The sequence below is a fragment of the Vicia villosa genome, linkage group LG4 (genome assembly GCF_029867415.1).
Source record: "Vicia villosa cultivar HV-30 ecotype Madison, WI linkage group LG4, Vvil1.0, whole genome shotgun sequence".
Lineage (NCBI taxonomy): Eukaryota > Viridiplantae > Streptophyta > Magnoliopsida > Fabales > Fabaceae > Vicia > Vicia villosa.
The window spans coordinates 12,499,373-12,518,074 of record NC_081183.1 but is presented as its reverse complement, the minus strand read 5'-3'; the positions used below and the strand labels follow the sequence as shown (position 1 = coordinate 12,518,074).

General features: G+C 35.2%; 1 protein-coding gene across 2 annotated transcripts; it reads left to right on the top strand.

Annotated features, from left to right (window-relative positions):
* Positions 1-13,425: 13,425 nt before the first annotated feature.
* LOC131594518 (5-methyltetrahydropteroyltriglutamate--homocysteine methyltransferase-like) lies at positions 13,426-17,845 on the top strand. 2 transcript variants are annotated; one of them, XM_058866676.1, is made up of 10 exons: positions 13,426-13,567; positions 14,439-14,791; positions 14,885-14,972; positions 15,078-15,205; positions 15,337-15,728; positions 15,899-16,143; positions 16,231-16,397; positions 16,488-16,593; positions 16,694-16,944; positions 17,046-17,845. In XM_058866676.1, the coding sequence occupies exons 2-10, from the start codon at positions 14,442-14,444 to the stop codon at positions 17,614-17,616; spliced, it is 2,298 nt and encodes a 765-aa protein (XP_058722659.1). In that variant the 5' UTR covers positions 13,426-13,567; positions 14,439-14,441; the 3' UTR covers positions 17,617-17,845. The 2 variants fall into 2 exon arrangements, with proteins under 2 accessions (XP_058722659.1, XP_058722660.1); XM_058866677.1 differs by lacking the exon at positions 13,426-13,567 and adding an exon at positions 13,660-13,761.
* The last annotated feature ends 857 nt before the right edge of the window (positions 17,846-18,702 follow it).

Genomic DNA, 18,702 nt, shown 5'->3' with positions numbered 1-18,702 from the left:
GTTTTGGGGATTATATTATTTGTTATTTTTAATTGAATTTTGTTACGTATCTGTTTTTGATTAAAATATTTGAGGACCACGATTTTGTGTGGAGTTTTGGAATAAGTTGGCAATTGTGCCGTGATTATTTTCAAATAAAATAATATTTCCGCTGTTTTTATTGATTAATGAGAAATGAATAGATGAAGTAATTGAGACTTCATATTCTGTCTGGCTTGAAATGACGTGACATTCCACTTTTGTTTGTGAACTCTGATAAATTTTTATTATTTTACCGTATTTTTATAAAATGGGAAAGTGGAGTGTTACAAGTGGTATCAGAGCCAGACCTCTCCCAGTACGATGTGGTTCGAGGACGAACCATGCGGAAGCTGGTGGGCATGTAACACCCGAGGCCGAAGAAGGCGAAGGGGTGGTTACACCGCATGTAACACTTGATGCCAATGAGGGCTAGGGTGGTCGCCACATCGGAATGAGAGGAATCCTGATGCTGTGCAGGTATGGGACTGCATGGTTGAAGGAAGACTTATAAGGATTGATAGGTACTACCTATACCAACAAGATGCATCTTCTTTTCGGGAGCCCGTTCAATAAGAACTCCACAGTTAAGCGTGCTTGACTTGGAGTAGTATTGGGATGGGTGACCTTCTGGGAAGTTTCCCAGAAAGCGTGCGAGTGAGGTCAAAGCATGCTGAAAAGATCCGTGTTGGTTTGTGGGGTCAGTCGATCATCCCGAAAGCAGTCTGGGGCGTTACAAATGGTATCAGAGCAGGTCGGTCTGTCCGGCCAATGTTGTCTAATGTTGTTTGTCCCTTAGTACTCGACATGTGTGTGAAACACTGTCAGTACTTGTTTGTTAGTTCTAGTCGTTGTCTGCAGGTGTTGGTTTGAAATATGTGGGGGAGAGGCTTGTCTCCTGGACGTGTTGTTAGTATGTAGAAGTTGGTTTAAGGTGGTGTTGCTTGTAAGAGTCCAAACGTTATTGAAGCGATGTTGTTGTGAACCGGCGAGAGTATGGACTCATGAATTCGTAACAGTCGATTTTGAGATGTGCGTAGATTATGGATGGTGAATTGATTGAGAATGAGGAATTATTCCAATGGAAATGATAGTTGATGGATTAATTCGGTAGATGGTATGTCTTGAGTATAGTTGGATTAAAGTCAGGTGATTTTCGTAGTTGGATAAAAAGAAAGGATGTTGGTAGATCTTGGAAGCAAGAGAGAGAGAGAGAGATGGAACTTATATTCATCAATCTCCAATTCTGATTTTTGCAATTATGGAGCAGCTGTCAATAAAAGGGGCATAACTTTTTAGTCGTGATTCTGATTGAAGCGATTCTGGACTTTTTGGAAAGCTTGCGAAATTCCCTACAGTTTGCATATAAGATTTGTCTTTAGGAAGTTTGTGAAGAGGGAGAAAAATACGTTGTAATATTTGGGTCTGATGCTGACTTTTTGGAAAATTCTGCATACGGAAATTCTAAACCAGTCCCATTGCAAGGATGATAACTTTTTACTCGTAACTCGGATTTGGGCGATTCTTGAAGTTATGGAATCTACACGAAATTCCCTTCACTTTGGAATATAATTTTATGCTTGGGAAGTCTGTAATGGAAGAGATAATTGTGTTTGAAGTTGGGTGATTCTTGCTGAAAATTGAAAAGGTGAAGAAGAATGTAAAATATTGATAAGGAATGAAACGTTGGTATTTGTAAGAATGCGAAGATATCGGAAAATACATGGAGATGCAATTTATGTTGAATGAGAATGATTATAGTGACGATGTTATGAGATGGTAATGTTGAGAGAAGAACGAATTCAAGAGAGACCGTGATAATACTGTTGAGTTGTGAATTGAATGAGGCCAAGTGTGAAAATAGGTGGATTATAAAGGTTCTGAGAATAAAAGAAAGACGATTGGTTGGTTAGCATTGTTGAAATTCTTAACTTTGATGAAAGTTGCAATTGGAGCGAACCGAATCAGATTGTACTTGATGTAGTAGCAATTCCCGATGTTAGAAGGATGTTTAATTGATAATTGTGTTGTGCTACGAGCGTGTATAAGAATATGTATTGGATTTTGAATGTTTTTGTATCATTGGCGAGGTTGGAATTGAGGAAACTAAGAAGACGTTGGTAGGCCTTAGAGAATTGGCGGAGCATTATGCTTACGGACTTTGGGCACAAGTTGAAGTACGCTATTGTCGTTGGGTAATGATGATTTATGCCACTGTTATGGTTGTCGGCTATCTATTGACAAATTGAGGAACTGATCACCCTTAATCTATTGTTGATAGTAGACGGAATCATAATTGGTGGATAGATGTGTCGTGCCAACTAGTATAGTATGTACGTTGAATTGGTTGAAGTCAAGCCGAGCGCTTGAGTATTGTTTGATTTGTCGATGCAGATTCGTATATAAGTATATTAGTTGAATTTAAGAATGATAGCATGAAGTTGCGATTGGATTGATGAGTAGTATGGAGACTCACAGTCGAGTTCTGGATAACTTGAGTCGTTGTTTGTGATGAAGCGAATGGCTAGTAAGCCTTAAGGTGTATGTATGGAGTATGAAGCGTATCTTCCATATTTGTTTGGAGGAGTTGGAGCTGTTGTTTGTTGCGAATGTTTTGAGCTGTTATAAAATTAGAAGAAGAGCACGTAGAATAATTGAAAGTTGACTTGTGATTATTAAAAGGAGTGAAATTATAAGTTGGTTTATTAAAGTGCGATTTTGGTTGGAAAAAGATGAGGTACTCGGTTGTGTTGATTCGGACAAGAATTTATGGAGCACTATGTCAATATAAGTAGGAATCGATGGTTTGGTATGTTGAATTAGTGGGAAGTGAAGAAAATGAGCTATCTTGTTAGAATTAGTTGGACCCAAGTACCATATGTGGTTGTAATGTTGTTATGTGTTTAAGACAATTTTGGAGAATGTGTTATTAAAAGATGGTAAAGTTGTAGTTATGTTTTATGACAATTAGGAATTTATGGAAGTATATGAGTGTCTCATCCAAGATTTGGAAGTAGTCATTGTTATAATTATGTTGAATGTTCCGAGGTGTTATCTTACGGATCTAAGTTTGAAATATTCGGTAACTACGAGAGCGTAGAATACCTGTTGGGATGGAACTTCTGAAGAGTTAAGTCGAAAATCTTTATTATGTCGGTTTTGGTGATTGGAAGTTGGAGTAAATGTGGTAGAGTTGATACTTTACAAGTAATTAGAGTGCGCAGCGAACGCGTGGTGTAGTGCAGTTGTTCATACGTGAGTAACAACGATGTTGGTAGGTTGGTTGCGTTGATGTCGTGTTTAAGTTGTGTGTTCTTATGTTGTTGTGTTCTAGTTCTTAAACCGGTGAATTCTTAAGTTGGTTACTCTTTGTGTTGTGATGTTAAGTCGTAAAGTGTGTTACTTGAGTATCATTCGTGTTGTTTTCGCCGTTGATGTTATGAATTGTTGTATTATACGTGGGGTTGTTTTTCGGAGATGAGAGTTGATTAGTCAGATGGAATAAGTAGTTGGAGTAGTTGTGTCGGATAAATTTTCGAGGACGAAAATAATTTAAGTGGGGGAGAGTTGTAACACCCCATTTTTAATTATTTAATCGTCGTGTGTTATTTTAATTGTTTGGCTATGTTAAGGGTGTGTGGTTGAGCGTGTAGGTGTGGAGTCCATAGTGGGACGGGTAGACTGGAAATGTCGGTAGTAATTATGTGATATAAGTAATAATAGTTTTATTTTTATTATTATAATTACTACCATTATTATTATTATTATTATTATTATTATTAATGTTGTTATTTTTATTAATAGAATAATAGAATGAATATTATTTAGTGATTTATTAAATAGTTATTTAATTAGGGAAGGGTAAGGTTGGAATTAGGTATTAGAGGTCTAAGGGTTATAGTATTGGAATAAAAGAGAATTAGAAGTTGAGAAAAGGGAGAGTTACGTAGAAAAGTGAAAACATCGTAGAAGTGAGAAGAGGAAGAAGAACAAACTAGAGAGGATGATCAACGGAGAACTAGGGCAATTTCAAGAATCAATCTCCGCAGGATTTTCTGAGCAATTTCGAGGTAAGGGGGGTTTCCATGCTATTATTCTTGATATGGGTTTAGGTATAATGACATGATTTGGGGTTTTGGGGATTTGTCGATAATTTTGATGATTGTTGATTTTCGATTTATGAATTATATGTTGTTATGATGATTGTTGTTGGAATGATAATTGGTTTCAATTGTTGTTATGAGATTGTATGATTATGAAGTGTATGATGTAAATGTGTTTTTGTTGCGTGTTCGCGTGTCAGAGTCGGAATGAAGTTACGAATAATTTTGAAAAGGGATTTTGTTCTCTAAATTGCTAGAATTGAAATGTTAGGGTTTGGATTTGGATTCAAAACTTTTGTGCTAGAAATCATGTTTTAAGGTTCCTAATTGTTGATACATGATAGATATAGATTGCTATGTATTTAATTTGTATTATAGTGATGTTTATATGAGATTTTGAGGGGACTTGAGTGGGAACCCGAGAGCTGTTCGCAGGAAAAATGCAGGATTTTTATAAAACTTCAAAAATTCATAACTTGAGTTTCGGGTGTCCGTTTGACTCACCGTTCGAACCTGGAGAAACCTAATACAGTGTACCTTCTTGTAAAAATGGTTTCAAGTCCTAGAATTAAATTTAAATAAGGTCTAATGTGCTTTTAAGGTGTCAGTTTAAAATGTCGGTGTCGGGTTTGTTGAAATACTTTGAAAAATCATAACTTTTGTTCCGTGTGTCCGACTCGCGCGCCATTCGAATCGTTGGAAAGCTGGTTTCGTGTACTTTCTGTTAAAATTATTTTCAATACCAGAATTCTAATAATTCGATGCGTTATATGTGTTTCCGTATATGTTACGATGTGTTGAACTGTGAAATGTTGAGTTTGGTTGTGCGAATGTGTGTTGTAGCTGTGGATTGTGATTGCTGCAGGTTTTGACATGTATATGTGATGTGTTGGACAGTTGTGGTATGATGTAGTGACTGTATGATAGTCATATGAATTGGTAGTTGTTGTATGTTGTTGTTGAATGCATATTATCTATTATGAATGTGCATATTGTGTTGTGGTAATTCTTTGTGAATTACGGTAAGTGTGTGGCTTACGTGTGATCAGGAGGATCGTGTGATATGCATATTATCTATTATGAATATGCATATTGTGTTGTGGTAATTCTTTGTGAATTACGGTTAGTGTGTGGCTTATGTGTGATCAAGAGGATCGTGTGATATGCATGTTATTATTTGTGATTATGCATATTGTGTTGATTGTGCATTGCATAACATAGCATTGAGACTGCTAGGTGAAAATCTATGGTAGATGCCTAGTAGGTACGGACTCAATTGTGGAGTCGTGGTGGAGATAATTCGTTGCTCAGTGGAGTGTATGCGAATTATCCGGATTCTTTTAGGAATCGGGTTCGATTGAATGAACCATGAATTGGTGCGGTCATGAAATATGGATCGTACTTGACCATGAAACAAGGGTCGTGGGTGTGATCATGAAATAGGGGTCACACTGGACCATGAAAAAGGGGTCGAGATTTCCGACGGGAACTGTGGTCATGAACCACGATGTTTTGGTACCACATGCATTGTGTCAAGTCATTAAGTCACATTGCATTGTCATTACTATTATTATATGTTTGTTGAGTTGTGATTGGGAGGGACATGTGTGTCGTGATGTGTGCATCGTGGAGTTGCATAAATGAATGGATCTGTGATGACTTGTTTATGATATTGTGAATGATGCTTTAATTTATACTGTGATGAATGTTTGAATAAATGAAGTTTGTATATGTAGTGTGATGTTCTGTGAACATGAACCACGACCTGTGAATTATGTTATTATATCTGTTCCTATATCTTTTGTAATGGTATGTGAGTACTCACCCTTTCTGCTGATATTTCCCCTACCATGGGAAATGGGCAGGTACTCAAGAATAGCAGTGGAAGTCCAGGATAGCATTATGGAAGTCTTCCGTGTTGTTAGTTCGAGTCGCTCTGATACGTAACACGGGATGTTTTGGGGATTATATTATTTGTTATTTTTAATTGAATTTTGTTACGTATCTGTTTTTGATTAAAATATTTGAGGACCACGATTTTGTGTGGAGTTTTGGAATAAGTTGGCAATTGTGCCGTGATTATTTTCAAATAAAATAATATTTCCGCTGTTTTTATTGATTAATGAGAAATGAATAGATGAAGTAATTGAGACTTCATATTCTGTCTGGCTTGAAACGACGTGACATTCCACTTTTGTTTGTGAACTCTGATAAATTTTTATTATTTTACCGTATTTTTATAAAATGGGAAAGTGGAGTGTTACAGATATGGCATATAAATTTCCAAGCTCAGCTTCGTGGGATTTCTGGTACCACTACAATGAGTGAGCATAAATAAAAATATCTTTTTTGGGGTATGTACTCATTATATTCAAGTATTCAATAGGTCAAAACGTTTTATGTAAGTATACACAAGCTTTAATATTGATGACTCTTTAACTTTAATGGTTGTTTTAAATTTTCCGCCTAAAACTTTTTTTCATGGTGTGACCTAACATTTGAAATGTGCTTGTCATTAGGTCCAATACCCGCACGTACTGTAGTGGGATTAGTATGGAGTCTTTGTGCTTTATAAATGTTGAAACCTAATGCTTTGCGTTGGTTAATAAACAGATATATCAGCTATTAGGTAATGAAATAACCTCATGGTGTTGAGACCGACATGAGATACAAATGAAAGCAATGATAGTAATATTAATAGTTGAGTAGAGGAGCATATAATTGACATCTGGTTATACATGATAGATACGTAATAATGAAATCTACCTCTAGTAAAATTTCTTATTGTTAATAGTGAAATTTCCATTTCACTTTTTGACATTTATTTTTTGTCATTTACTTTCATATATCACAACAAATATAAAACCTTCTCTACTTGAAATCTTAAAAATTGTTGAATGATCTTTGATACTACTTGTCTTGGTGGATACGATAGTTATAAAACTTACTTTTGTGCTTCAACAACGCCTTTGTGAATCTTCTAAACCAGACCCAAAGACATTTCTTTAATCCATATAAGTCATTTTCAATTGACACATGTTATTGATTTCACCCATATGACTAAAGTCGGGTGGATACTCCATATACACCTCCTCCTCTAAATCTCCATGTCTGAACATTTTTTACATTAAATTATTTTAGTTCCCAACCAGAGTTGGCAGCAAGAGATGATAATATCCTAACAATATTAATATTTTCACTAGAGAAAATGTCTTCTCATAATCAATATCATATGTCTGAGTATATCCTTTTGTCACTAGTCTGACCTTGTAACAATCAAGAGTGTTATCTGGTTTGTGTCTCTCAATAATCTCTCAAGTCCCATTTATTTTAAAGTGCTTTACTTTCCTCATCCATAATTGGACCTAATTTTTGTTTTTCAATGCCTTTCGAATAGATGACGGAATTCTCAAAGAGTTAATATTAGCAGTAAAAATTGATACTGTGGATATATTTTCTTCGAAGAGACAAATTTAGAAATATAATATCTATATAGAAAATGACGTGATATCTTATCCTTTCTCAAAACAATAGGTAAATCCTATTAGTTAGTATCACAAGCATCACAAATTTGAGAATCACCAATAGAAGAACTTTTCAGTACTTATCTTTAGTTTAAAGTATTAAATTTATTTTTAGAGTGTATGAGATTTACTTTTTCTTTTATATACCCGAGTTGTTGCTGAAGGCACTGAATTATGTAAATTAGATGCCATTAGAGGACCGAGAACAATTATAAACTCGAGTTTTGGTTCAACCATTGAAGAACCATGAACACTTATATACTCATTTTAGGAGTGGGAACAAGAATATATGCTCTAGGAAGGTTAAGACTTAAGGATCTCGTACTCAGACTCTAAGTCATTTATGTTTCCCCATGAGACTAAGAACGAGTGAAATATGACACATTTTCATGAAAGGTGAATCTTTAGGGGCAAAAAAAATTCTGACTAGAAGGATGATAACATTTATACCCTATTTTGTTGGGAGCATAACCCAAAAGTACATCTGACAGAACGATGATCCAATTTGTTACGATATTGTTTATGAACATGAACAAACACACCATACTCAAGTAATTTGGTATCAAGACTATCAATTCAAACCACCCATCATTTTTATTTTTATATGTGCACCAAACCCAATAGTGTTGAGCGTGAGGGGTGTATTGGAAAAAATCCAAGTCTCACATTGATTAAAGATAAAATTTAAAAAGAGTTTATACAGAGTCACACCCCTCACCTTACAACCGAATTTTGTAGGAATGAATTAGACGAAACTCCAATTTTAATTTATCTTTCACAATATATCTTCAAATATTTTAAGACTTGACTCATTCATAATAATTCAAAAATTTCCGTAACTCTAATAACATGTTATACAATAAAATTGTGATATATTTAAAATTGTCATTATAATGCTTAAATGAAATTTTAAACTTAAATTAAGATTTGCTTAATAGGCTTCGAACTATATAATTTCCTATTTTCATTTAATATTTACAATAACAATATTCGTTAGCTAAACTAACTTGTAGCATATAACTTATATGCTAATTAATTGATAGTTAAAATCAAATAATCATTTGATTAAAATTAAAGTATTTAATAAAATTAGCATTTGAGGTAATTTATAATAATATTAAATATATTTAATTTTTTTATTTTCTAAAATTAAAATAACATAAATAAAATCGAGAGAGAGAGAGAAAATGATAAAATATAAACAATAAATAAACTATTTTAATTAGCTAATTAAAACTATAAATAAATTATAAATTTGTGAAAACTCCAAAATTATTAAACAAATATTTTTTTATAAACAAATATTTTTTTTATAAATAAGTTATAAGCCCGTAAGAAGACGACGATTACTAAAACATGATATTTTTAAAGAGAGTATGAGTTTTATAATTTCTCCAACTCTTTTCTTGATGTTTAATATTATTTTGTTTTATTTGCGCTTCATGTTATCTTTATTTATATTATTTATTTTATTTTTATGAATTTCATTTATGATACTTTTCATTTTATTTTTATTAGACAACTGAATCAACCGTGATTTAACGGATTGAACCATAATTTGTAACATGGTTTTCATAACCTTGCTAGTAGGCATGATATTGTTGGCTAGCTTTAGAGTCAAAGATTGTCCGGTTAATAAGAAAGTAATATGTGGTTGGTAACAGTCAGTAACATGATATTGTTGGCTAGCTTTAGAAAATGGACACCAACCACTGACTACTACCTCAAATCTAGTTGTGCAAGCAACTCAACACATGTTTTCTTCACCTAAACTTTTCATTTTATCCACATCATGTTCTTCATGTTTTATAGTATTAACCTAATTTAAGATATGGCAAAATAATACCTTGTTTGGTTCCAATAAGGACCTTTAAATTTATGAGAGGTATATCAACTAGGGTTGATTTAGCCAATGTACAAACTTTTTATAATGTGTGGAATTAAAATTTTAATTTAATTCAAAAGATGAATGCGGTAGTTTAATTGATATGAGATAGTTGAGTTAGATATAAATGGTTGATTTATAATTTAATTTTTGACGTTAATATTTATTTATATTTAAGTATTAATGTAAAGAAGTCGTTGATATTTATAAATAAAAAATTTTAAAACAAAATTTAATAAAAATTTTATATTTAATATGTAAACAAGTATATTAAATAGGGTTGATTTAGCTGAATGTACAAACTTTTTATAATGTGTCAAATTAAAATTTGAATTTCAAACGGCGAATGTGGTAATTTAACTGATATGCGCTAGTTAAGTTAAATGAATATAAATGTAATCTTTAACGATAATATTTATTTATATTTAAGTATTAATGTAAATAAATTGTTGACATTTATAAATCAACAACTTTTAAAAAAAATTGAATTTTAATAAAAAAATATTTACATTTAATATGTGCAAACATATGTATTTTATTTTCGGGCGATACTGAAACAATCGAGTCCCTCATGCGAGACTTAGACAATTGACACCCTCAGGCAAGACTTAGATAGTCGAGTTCCTCAGGCGAGACTTAGACATTCAATTTTTATTTTTTTATATAATCAGTTTGCTTGGGGTGTGTACCTCAATATTGATGAGGACTTCAATAGTGAGATGTGGTATATGCAGCAAGGACCTTTCATCAAAGGTCCAACATTTAATTTTCTGATATGCATCAAGGATCTTTCTTTGAAGGTCAGACATAAAATTGCCTTATTGGTGGCAAGGATCCTTCCTTGAAGGCCCAATATATAATTGTCTTATAGGCGGCAAGGATCTTTCTATGAAGATTCATCATACAATTTCCTTATAGGCGAAAAGTATCCTTCCTTGAAAGTCCAACATGAAATTGTCTTATAGGCGACAAGGATCCTTCCTCGAAGGTCCAACATACAATTGATTTCTCTAGTTTTGTCGACCAAGTTAGTTGTACACCTAAGTTCTGTTTCATTTTATTCTTCATCAAAATTTATGTGTCTCCAAGATGGCGTGTCAATTTCAATTAAAGGCATGGAGTTAGCGTTGTAGACCATTCTAAATGGAGTTTACTTTATGGCAGAATGAGGGGTTGTGTGATATGACTACTAAATCCCGTGATGCTTCTCAACCCATAGGTCTGTTGGCCTGTGGATGGACGATTGAGATGAACTTCGTCTATATTCCCAAGTGATGGAAAAATATACTAAAGAGAAACTAGCAAATTGCGTACGATTGTTCAAGATGATGATTCTAGGTAGGCCAAACCTACATATAATTCATTCCCGATAGAAATGTTGAACCCTTTTTGTTGTTATTTTAGAGATGGCCTCCGCCTCTATCCACTTCGTAAAGTAGTCTACCCCAACGATTAGGAACTTCAGTTGCCTTGGCGCCAACGGGAAAGGGACTAAGATATCCATGCCCCACTAGTAAAATTGTCATGGCGGTGCAACGTAATGAAGAGTCTCACCTGGCGCATGGTGTAGATTGGAATATCTCTAGAAGTTGTCGTATTTCTTGACGAATTATGCACTATCTTTCATCAGGGTGGCCTAATAATAACCTGCCCTTAACAACTTGTGGGCGAGAGATCGTATGCCAATGTGACTTTGGCATGTTCCTTGGTGGACCTCTGTGAGGACCAAGAAGGTATCATCCCCCCGGGGATCTTAACATGAAGGAAACCCTTCCCATTTTATAGAGTTTTCCTGATACCTTGGTATATTTGGCTGCGAGCTTTCAAATTTTCTCCGCCTCAACCTTGCCTGAAAGGAACTCATCTTTCGTTAAATAACGTGTTATAGGCGCCATACAACTTGTGTATTAGGCAACATCGACGATGTTAATTTCTTCTATTTTGATATTGAGGGCGACTAGAGTTTCTTGTAAGAATATATTGTTATGGTCGGATTTCTTGGTGCTAGAAAGCTTTGAGAGGAGATGTCCGTAAGAGTTATGTTCCCTAGGTATATATATATATATATATATATATATATATATATATATATATATATATATATATATATATATTACTTTGAAAATTTTGAAACAATTAGATAATTCTCAAACCTTTATGATATACTTGATCAGCTATGCTTTCTTAGCTTGATATTTCCGGTGACTTAATTTGCAATCAACTGTGAGTTGCTCCTAGCTCTAAGACTTCAAGTGCCCATATCTATGATGAGGCTCATACTAGCTGTGAGAGCCTCATTCTCAACTTGATTATTGTTGGCTTTGAACTCAGATATTAGGATTGTTCTATGAGGAGGTTGTCTGGGCCTTCTAAGATAATTCAGGCACCAATCCTCTTCAGATTCAAGGCGCTATCTATTGATATTATCCACATGTGGCGGACCTCATGTTTTCCTTCTCTTTATCAACAAAGGTTTTAAGACATACTTTAACAGTTTTTTCACAGTAATCAAGATCACCAAAGTTAGTCTATTAATTTTTGGTTCTTTTTAATTCTTTGCTTTATGTTATCTCCCTCTTCTTTTTGTCTTTTTGAAGATGTCTGTGAAGGTTGGGAAGAAGTTTGTTAAGATTCAAAGAAGTTTTCTTTGGGAAAGAGTGAATGAAGATTTTAATATCTCATTGGTTAAATGGGATCGTGTTTGTACGCCTTAGAGCAAAGGGGGGGGGGGGGTAAGGAGTTAAGGACCTCTAGTTGGTAAATCTAGCCATTTTGGCTATGTGGAGATGAAGATTGATTACAAGTGCTTCAATTATTTGATATGGTATTCCTATAGCTAGATATAGTACCCCAGTTGTTTCTTCTCTTCGCTCGGGGGGGGGGGGGGAGGACAACCTCGATTTTCTGATATGCTTCTTCGTGGTGGAAATGTGTATCTCCTTTTGGATCTCTAGTGGAGGAGATCCTTCTTTTCCGATGAGTTACCTGGGGTTGATAACCTTCTCTCCATGTTTCAATGTTTTACTCTATCTAAGGATATAGATAAGTGAAATTAGAATCATACACAAAATTGTATTTTCTCTGTTACCTTTGCTTACCATGTTCACTTGGACCTTCTTATTTCTTCTTTGGCCTCCGATTTGGTTGAGAATTTGGCATGTTGTGGTCTTGTTTATTTGGAGGATTCGTAATAATGGTATCTTTAATAGTGTTTCAACAACCGTGAAAAAAGTGGAGGGGAAGAGTATTGTTTGGCTTGTCAATGGTTTCTAGGTAGAGTTGAGGTGAACTCATGTACTTTCTCTGACTGCCTTTAGAACCCTATCCTTATTCTTAATTAATAGTGGATCAAGTATTTGTTTGGATTCATAGGTTGGTAGTGGTTTGTAGTTTTTGGTTCTCTCTTAGTAAGTTCTTATTTGTTAATGCTAATTCCAATAGTTTAATATCTAACCTAAATCATAGTGACGAGGTTTCTAACTCCTTGAATGTTTTATCTACAAGATCCTTCTAAATTTTAGTTGTTTTGATGATTATCTCATTTTTTATTTTCTCTATCATACATTTTCTTTTTCTTGTTGCAATTTGTTTAGCTCTTCTTATGTTAACCGATACTTTTTTAATTTAATAACTTTTACCTCTTAATTAATATATTATTTAATCATTAAAATAAACTAACATATCCAAAAATCTATATAATTTTCACCCATTTTTTATTCAAATTAAACAAAAATCACCCCTAAAGATGTCCAACTCCAACAATAAGCAACACCAACAAAGCAACTATAAGTAGAAAATATTTATAAAAAAAAAAAGAAAAGAAAGAAAAAGATGATTAATTAAGTGGTATGTTTGTTGAGTAGGAAAGAGAGAAGTTGGGTGGTGGAATGGGAGTAGTTGGATTTAGACACCAAAACAAAGCAACCATAAACTAAGAAATAACTATAAATACTCCTAACTTCACTCCATTTCACTCGCACCATTCTCTCTCATTTCACAAAATAGTAAGAACTAGTCTCTCTCTCACAAAATCAAAGGTACCTGAGACTCTCACTCTCATTCATCCATTTTTCATTCTTTCTCTTCTCTTTTACACATTCATATTTCTATATAATCTTCACATAATCTTCTTTGTTTTCTCGCTACACTCCTTCCTTATATTCTCTCTCATTTCATATAATTTTACCACTTTTCTTTCATTTCACATTATCATTATTCTTTATTATTACTGGTAATTATTATGTTTATCTCAATGATAACTTGCTTAATACGCTTTCTATATGTTTTTGTAATTCTGGTTTTTAGATCTCTTGTTGTATGTTTTTATTGATCTATAACTGGATTAAGGTTTTAAATAACGGTCGCGGTTGTTGCGATCACGTAAAGGTGTTGTGACATTGATTATGGTCGGTACATGTGTGACTTTTTCATAAAATCGGTTAATAAGGGTATTGGTATTCCGGTTTTGTTGCGGCGGTTTTCGTTGTAACAGGCAATTTTTTAAAACCTAAACATGGATTTTCATAGAATTTTTTTGAAATAAAACTAATATTCAATGATCATGTGCTATAAGGTTTTAATAGGCGATTATCGCAGTAATGGTTGCGGTAACTGAGGCATTGAAAACTCATATGCCGCAGCCTCAATCGGAGTCACGGACATGTTATATGTTATATCAGTGTATGTGACGTGTTTGGTGTTCGTGTGTATCGGAGTTTCATATCGGATGTAAATCAAAAATATGAATCATCTGATCTTCATCATATGGTTTTGATTTACCAATTGTAATGACTATGTGAATTTATGAAAAAGTGATCTAGCTTTTGATTTTGTGTTTTTGTGTGTATCGGAATTTATGAAACATAGAGGACTGAGATTTTTCTGATCAATTTTTATCTGGTGTTGCAGAAAATGGCATCACACATTGTTGGATATCCTCGCATGGGCCCCAAGAGAGAGCTCAAGTTCGCCCTCGAGTCATTCTGGGATAAGAAGAGCAGCGCCGAGGATTTGGAAAAGGTGGCTGCTGATCTCAGGGCATCTATCTGGAAACAGATGGCTAGTGCCGGGATCAAGTACATCCCTAGCAACACTTTCGCATACTACGATCAGGTGCTCAATACCACCGCCATGCTCGGTGCCGTTCCACCAAGATACGGATGGACCGGCGGTGAGATTGGATTTGATACCTACTTCTCCATGGGCAGAGGTAATGCGACCGTGCCTGCCATGGAGATGACCAAGTGGTTCGACACCAACTAGTAAGTGATGATGGCTCATATTGTTCATAATGATTCAATGCTTATGATAATGACCTAATTACTGAAATTCTGTGTTTACGCGCGCTGATTCAGCCACTTCATTGTCCCTGAATTGGGACCTGATACGAAGTTCACTTACGCTTCTCACAAGGCCGTGAATGAGTACAAGGAAGCCAAGGCGGTATGCATTTATAGTAATTTGGATTAACTTGTGATGATGGTTTTTGCATCGTATGCGGGATTCTTTTCTCGTGTTTACCGATCTTTACTTTAATTTTGCTTTCAGCTTGGAGTAGACACAATTCCGGTCCTTGTCGGCCCCGTAACATACTTGTTGCTATCCAAGCCTGCGAACGGTGTTGATCCATCCTTTGATCTTCTTACTCTCCTCCCTAAAGTCATTGCTGTCTACAAGTAAGAATCTAGCTTATCGAGAAGTACTTAAATGATAAGCGCTTAATTAGGCTTTTTATCTGCACAAGGCCTATATCCATGTTACTTCTCTAACTTGCTTATTATTATTATTATTATTATTATTAAATCAGGGAAGTTGTGGAGGATCTTAAGGCAGCTGGTGCTTCATGGATTCAATTCGACGAGCCTACACTTGTCTTGGATCTTGAACCTCACAAGTTGCATGCATTTACTGCAGCATACTCAGATCTTGCTTCCTCTTTATCTGGTTTAAATGTTCTCGTTGAGACCTACTTTGCCGACATTCCTGCTGACGCATACAAGACGCTCACAAGTCTGCCCGGCGTTACAGCATTCGGAGTTGATTTAGTCCGTGGAGCTAAGACTGTTGATTTGATCAAGGGTGGATTTCCTAGCGGAAAATATTTGTTCGCTGGAGTTGTTGACGGAAGGAACATTTGGGCTAATGATCTCACTGCTTCTCTGATTACATTAAACGGGCTCGAGAACGTCGTCGGAAAAGGTATTTCGTCAAAACAAGCATTTCATGAAAATTTTGTCAGACTTTTCTTTTAAGACTTACCTATTGATTTAAGTACTTGTTAAGCTGTTTGAAGTCCATAAGCTGTTTTCAGCTTACATAAGCCTTAAATGATGAGAGCTTAATTAAACTGTTTTAAAAAATGTGTGCAGATAAACTAGTTGTGTCAACCTCTTGTTCACTTCTCCACACCGCTGTTGATCTCGTTAACGAGACCAAGTTGGATAACGAGATTAAATCATGGCTAGCTTTTGCTGCCCAAAAGGTTGTTGAAGTAAATGCATTGGCCAATGCATTGGCTGGTCAAAAAGACGATGCCTTCTTCTCTTCTAACTCCGCAGCTCTGGCTTCAAGAAAGACCTCTCCGAGAGTGACTAACGAGGCTGTTCAGAAGGCTGTGAGTGTTCGACTCATCGTTTTTTTAATCAGAATCACGAAATTCATTCTAGTGTTAGTTATGACATCCTTTATTTTTCCCTCGCAGGCTGCTGCATTGAAGGGTTCTGACCATCGCCGTGCCACAAACGTCAGCACCAGACTCGACGCACAACAGAAGAAGCTCAACCTTCCCGTCCTTCCAACCACTACCATTGGTTCCTTCCCTCAGACTCCTGAATTGAGAAGGGTGCGACGTGAATACAAGGCTAACAAGTAAGATATACCCGTAACTGATAGCTTGGCTCGGCTTTCTTCACCATTTTCCGTGTTTTTATTGACTCTAACCTTGTTTTTCTTTTACAGGATCTCAGAGGAAGAGTATGTTAAAGAAATTAAAGAGGAAATCCGTAAAGTCGTTGAACTCCAAGAAAAGCTCGATATTGACGTCCTTGTACACGGAGAGCCTGAGGTTAGTTCTCATACTATTGCAAGATTTTACGCACTTCATTATGATAATGTCGATTCCTAATTGTACTTCCGATTAACTGTTTTGCTGCCTTTCATTGCAGAGAAACGATATGGTTGAGTACTTTGGTGAGCAATTGTCAGGCTTTGCCTTCACTGTTAATGGTTGGGTGCAATCTTATGGATCTCGCTGCGTGAAGCCACCGATCATCTACGGTGACGTGAGCCGTCCCAAACCAATGACTGTCTTCTGGTCATCTACTGCTCAGAGCATGACCAAACGTCCAATGAAGGGAATGCTTACCGGTCCCGTCACCATTCTCAATTGGTCCTTTGTTCGAAATGACCAGCCTAGGTATAAATTCAGACTCATCTTAACATGGTGTGAAAAACTCTAAATTTTAATCAGTTTATGCTCTTTATTGTTAACGCTGTACCGTAATCATCGTTCTACAGATCCGAGACTACCTATCAGATTGCTTTGGCTATCAAGGATGAAGTCGAAGACCTTGAAAAAGCCGGTATCACTGTTATCCAAATCGACGAGGCTGCCTTGAGAGAAGGGCTACCATTGAGGAAAGCGGCACAAGCTCAATACTTGGACTGGGCTGTCCATGCCTTCAGGATCACCAATGTTGGTGTGCAGGATACTACTCAGATCCATACACACATGTGCTACTCTCACTTCAATGATATCATCCACTCAATCATTGACATGGATGCTGATGTGATCACCATTGAGAATTCTCGCTCTGACGAAAAGCTCCTAAGGGTGTTCCGCGATGGAGTTAAGTATGGAGCTGGAATCGGCCCTGGAGTTTACGACATTCACTCCCCAAGAATACCACCAACCGAAGAAATTGCTGATAGGATGAACAAGATGCTTGCTGTGCTCGAGACCAACATTTTGTGGGTCAATCCTGATTGCGGTCTCAAGACTCGCAAGTACACCGAGGTGAATCCTGCCCTCACAAACATGGTTGCGGCCACAAAACTCATCCGCAACCAGCTTGCAAGTGGCAAGTAAATGGTGTTGAGAAAGTAGAATCTATGTAATCACACAATGGTTGTGCTTGATATTTTTTTGGTTTTTTGCAATAATGTGAGTTGAATATTTTGGTGTTGAGTATGCTCTTTTGAGCAAGGGATCCTTCCCTCACACCACACCACAGCTTTTTCTTTTTTGTATTTCAAAATATTTTGTAATTTTTGTATGGCATTGCCTCTATTATATAATGCAATTGATGTTGAGTAAATTTCTCGATGCAATATTTCAATTTCTTTCAATATTGAGTAGATTAATTGAATTCAGTCACTAACTTAAATACAATAAACTCACATCTACATATCTATACATTTATTTTTGAGAATATAAATTTACCTCTTACCAACACCATTCTCACACTACAACAAAAAAGAGAAGAAATAAATTAAAGGAACAACTTGTGATAAGTTGTATGCATTCATTATAATATATAAATTTTTTGTATCATATGAATCTTCATTCTTAATTTTTACTAACTACAACTCTAACGAATTTAAATGTGTTTGTTTGTGCATATTTTCTTTAATGTTCAATTAATTGTACATGTTTGACTAACATGTATAAGGGTGCACGGTGTAGACATGAATCATTCAAACAACGAAAGTTTTTCAAAAGCAACAAACAAAACATTGTCAAAAATCAAACATAATTGAGGATTGTCTCATAATATTGTCTTGTGCACTTACCATGACAACACTTCATCTTGCTGCGAATGGTTACTCAGAACATGGGTGACAGAAGAACGTAGAATAAAGTCTGACAGGGTTTATAAGGTAACAATTGCATGCTTCTAATTTATTTTGTTTTGTTTCCTTCAAGTCAATAGATTGAGGATGATATATATATATATATATATATATATATATATATATATATATATATATATATATATATATATATATATATATATATATATATATATATATATATATATCAAAATTGATATATTTATATTAATTGTGCAGTACTTCTATGACCTAGAAGAAAATCTTTATAAAAGCAAGAGTGAGGTTAAAATAGCATGGGAGAAAGATGGGTTGGTGCTCGTTTACTAAATAAAAGTTGAAT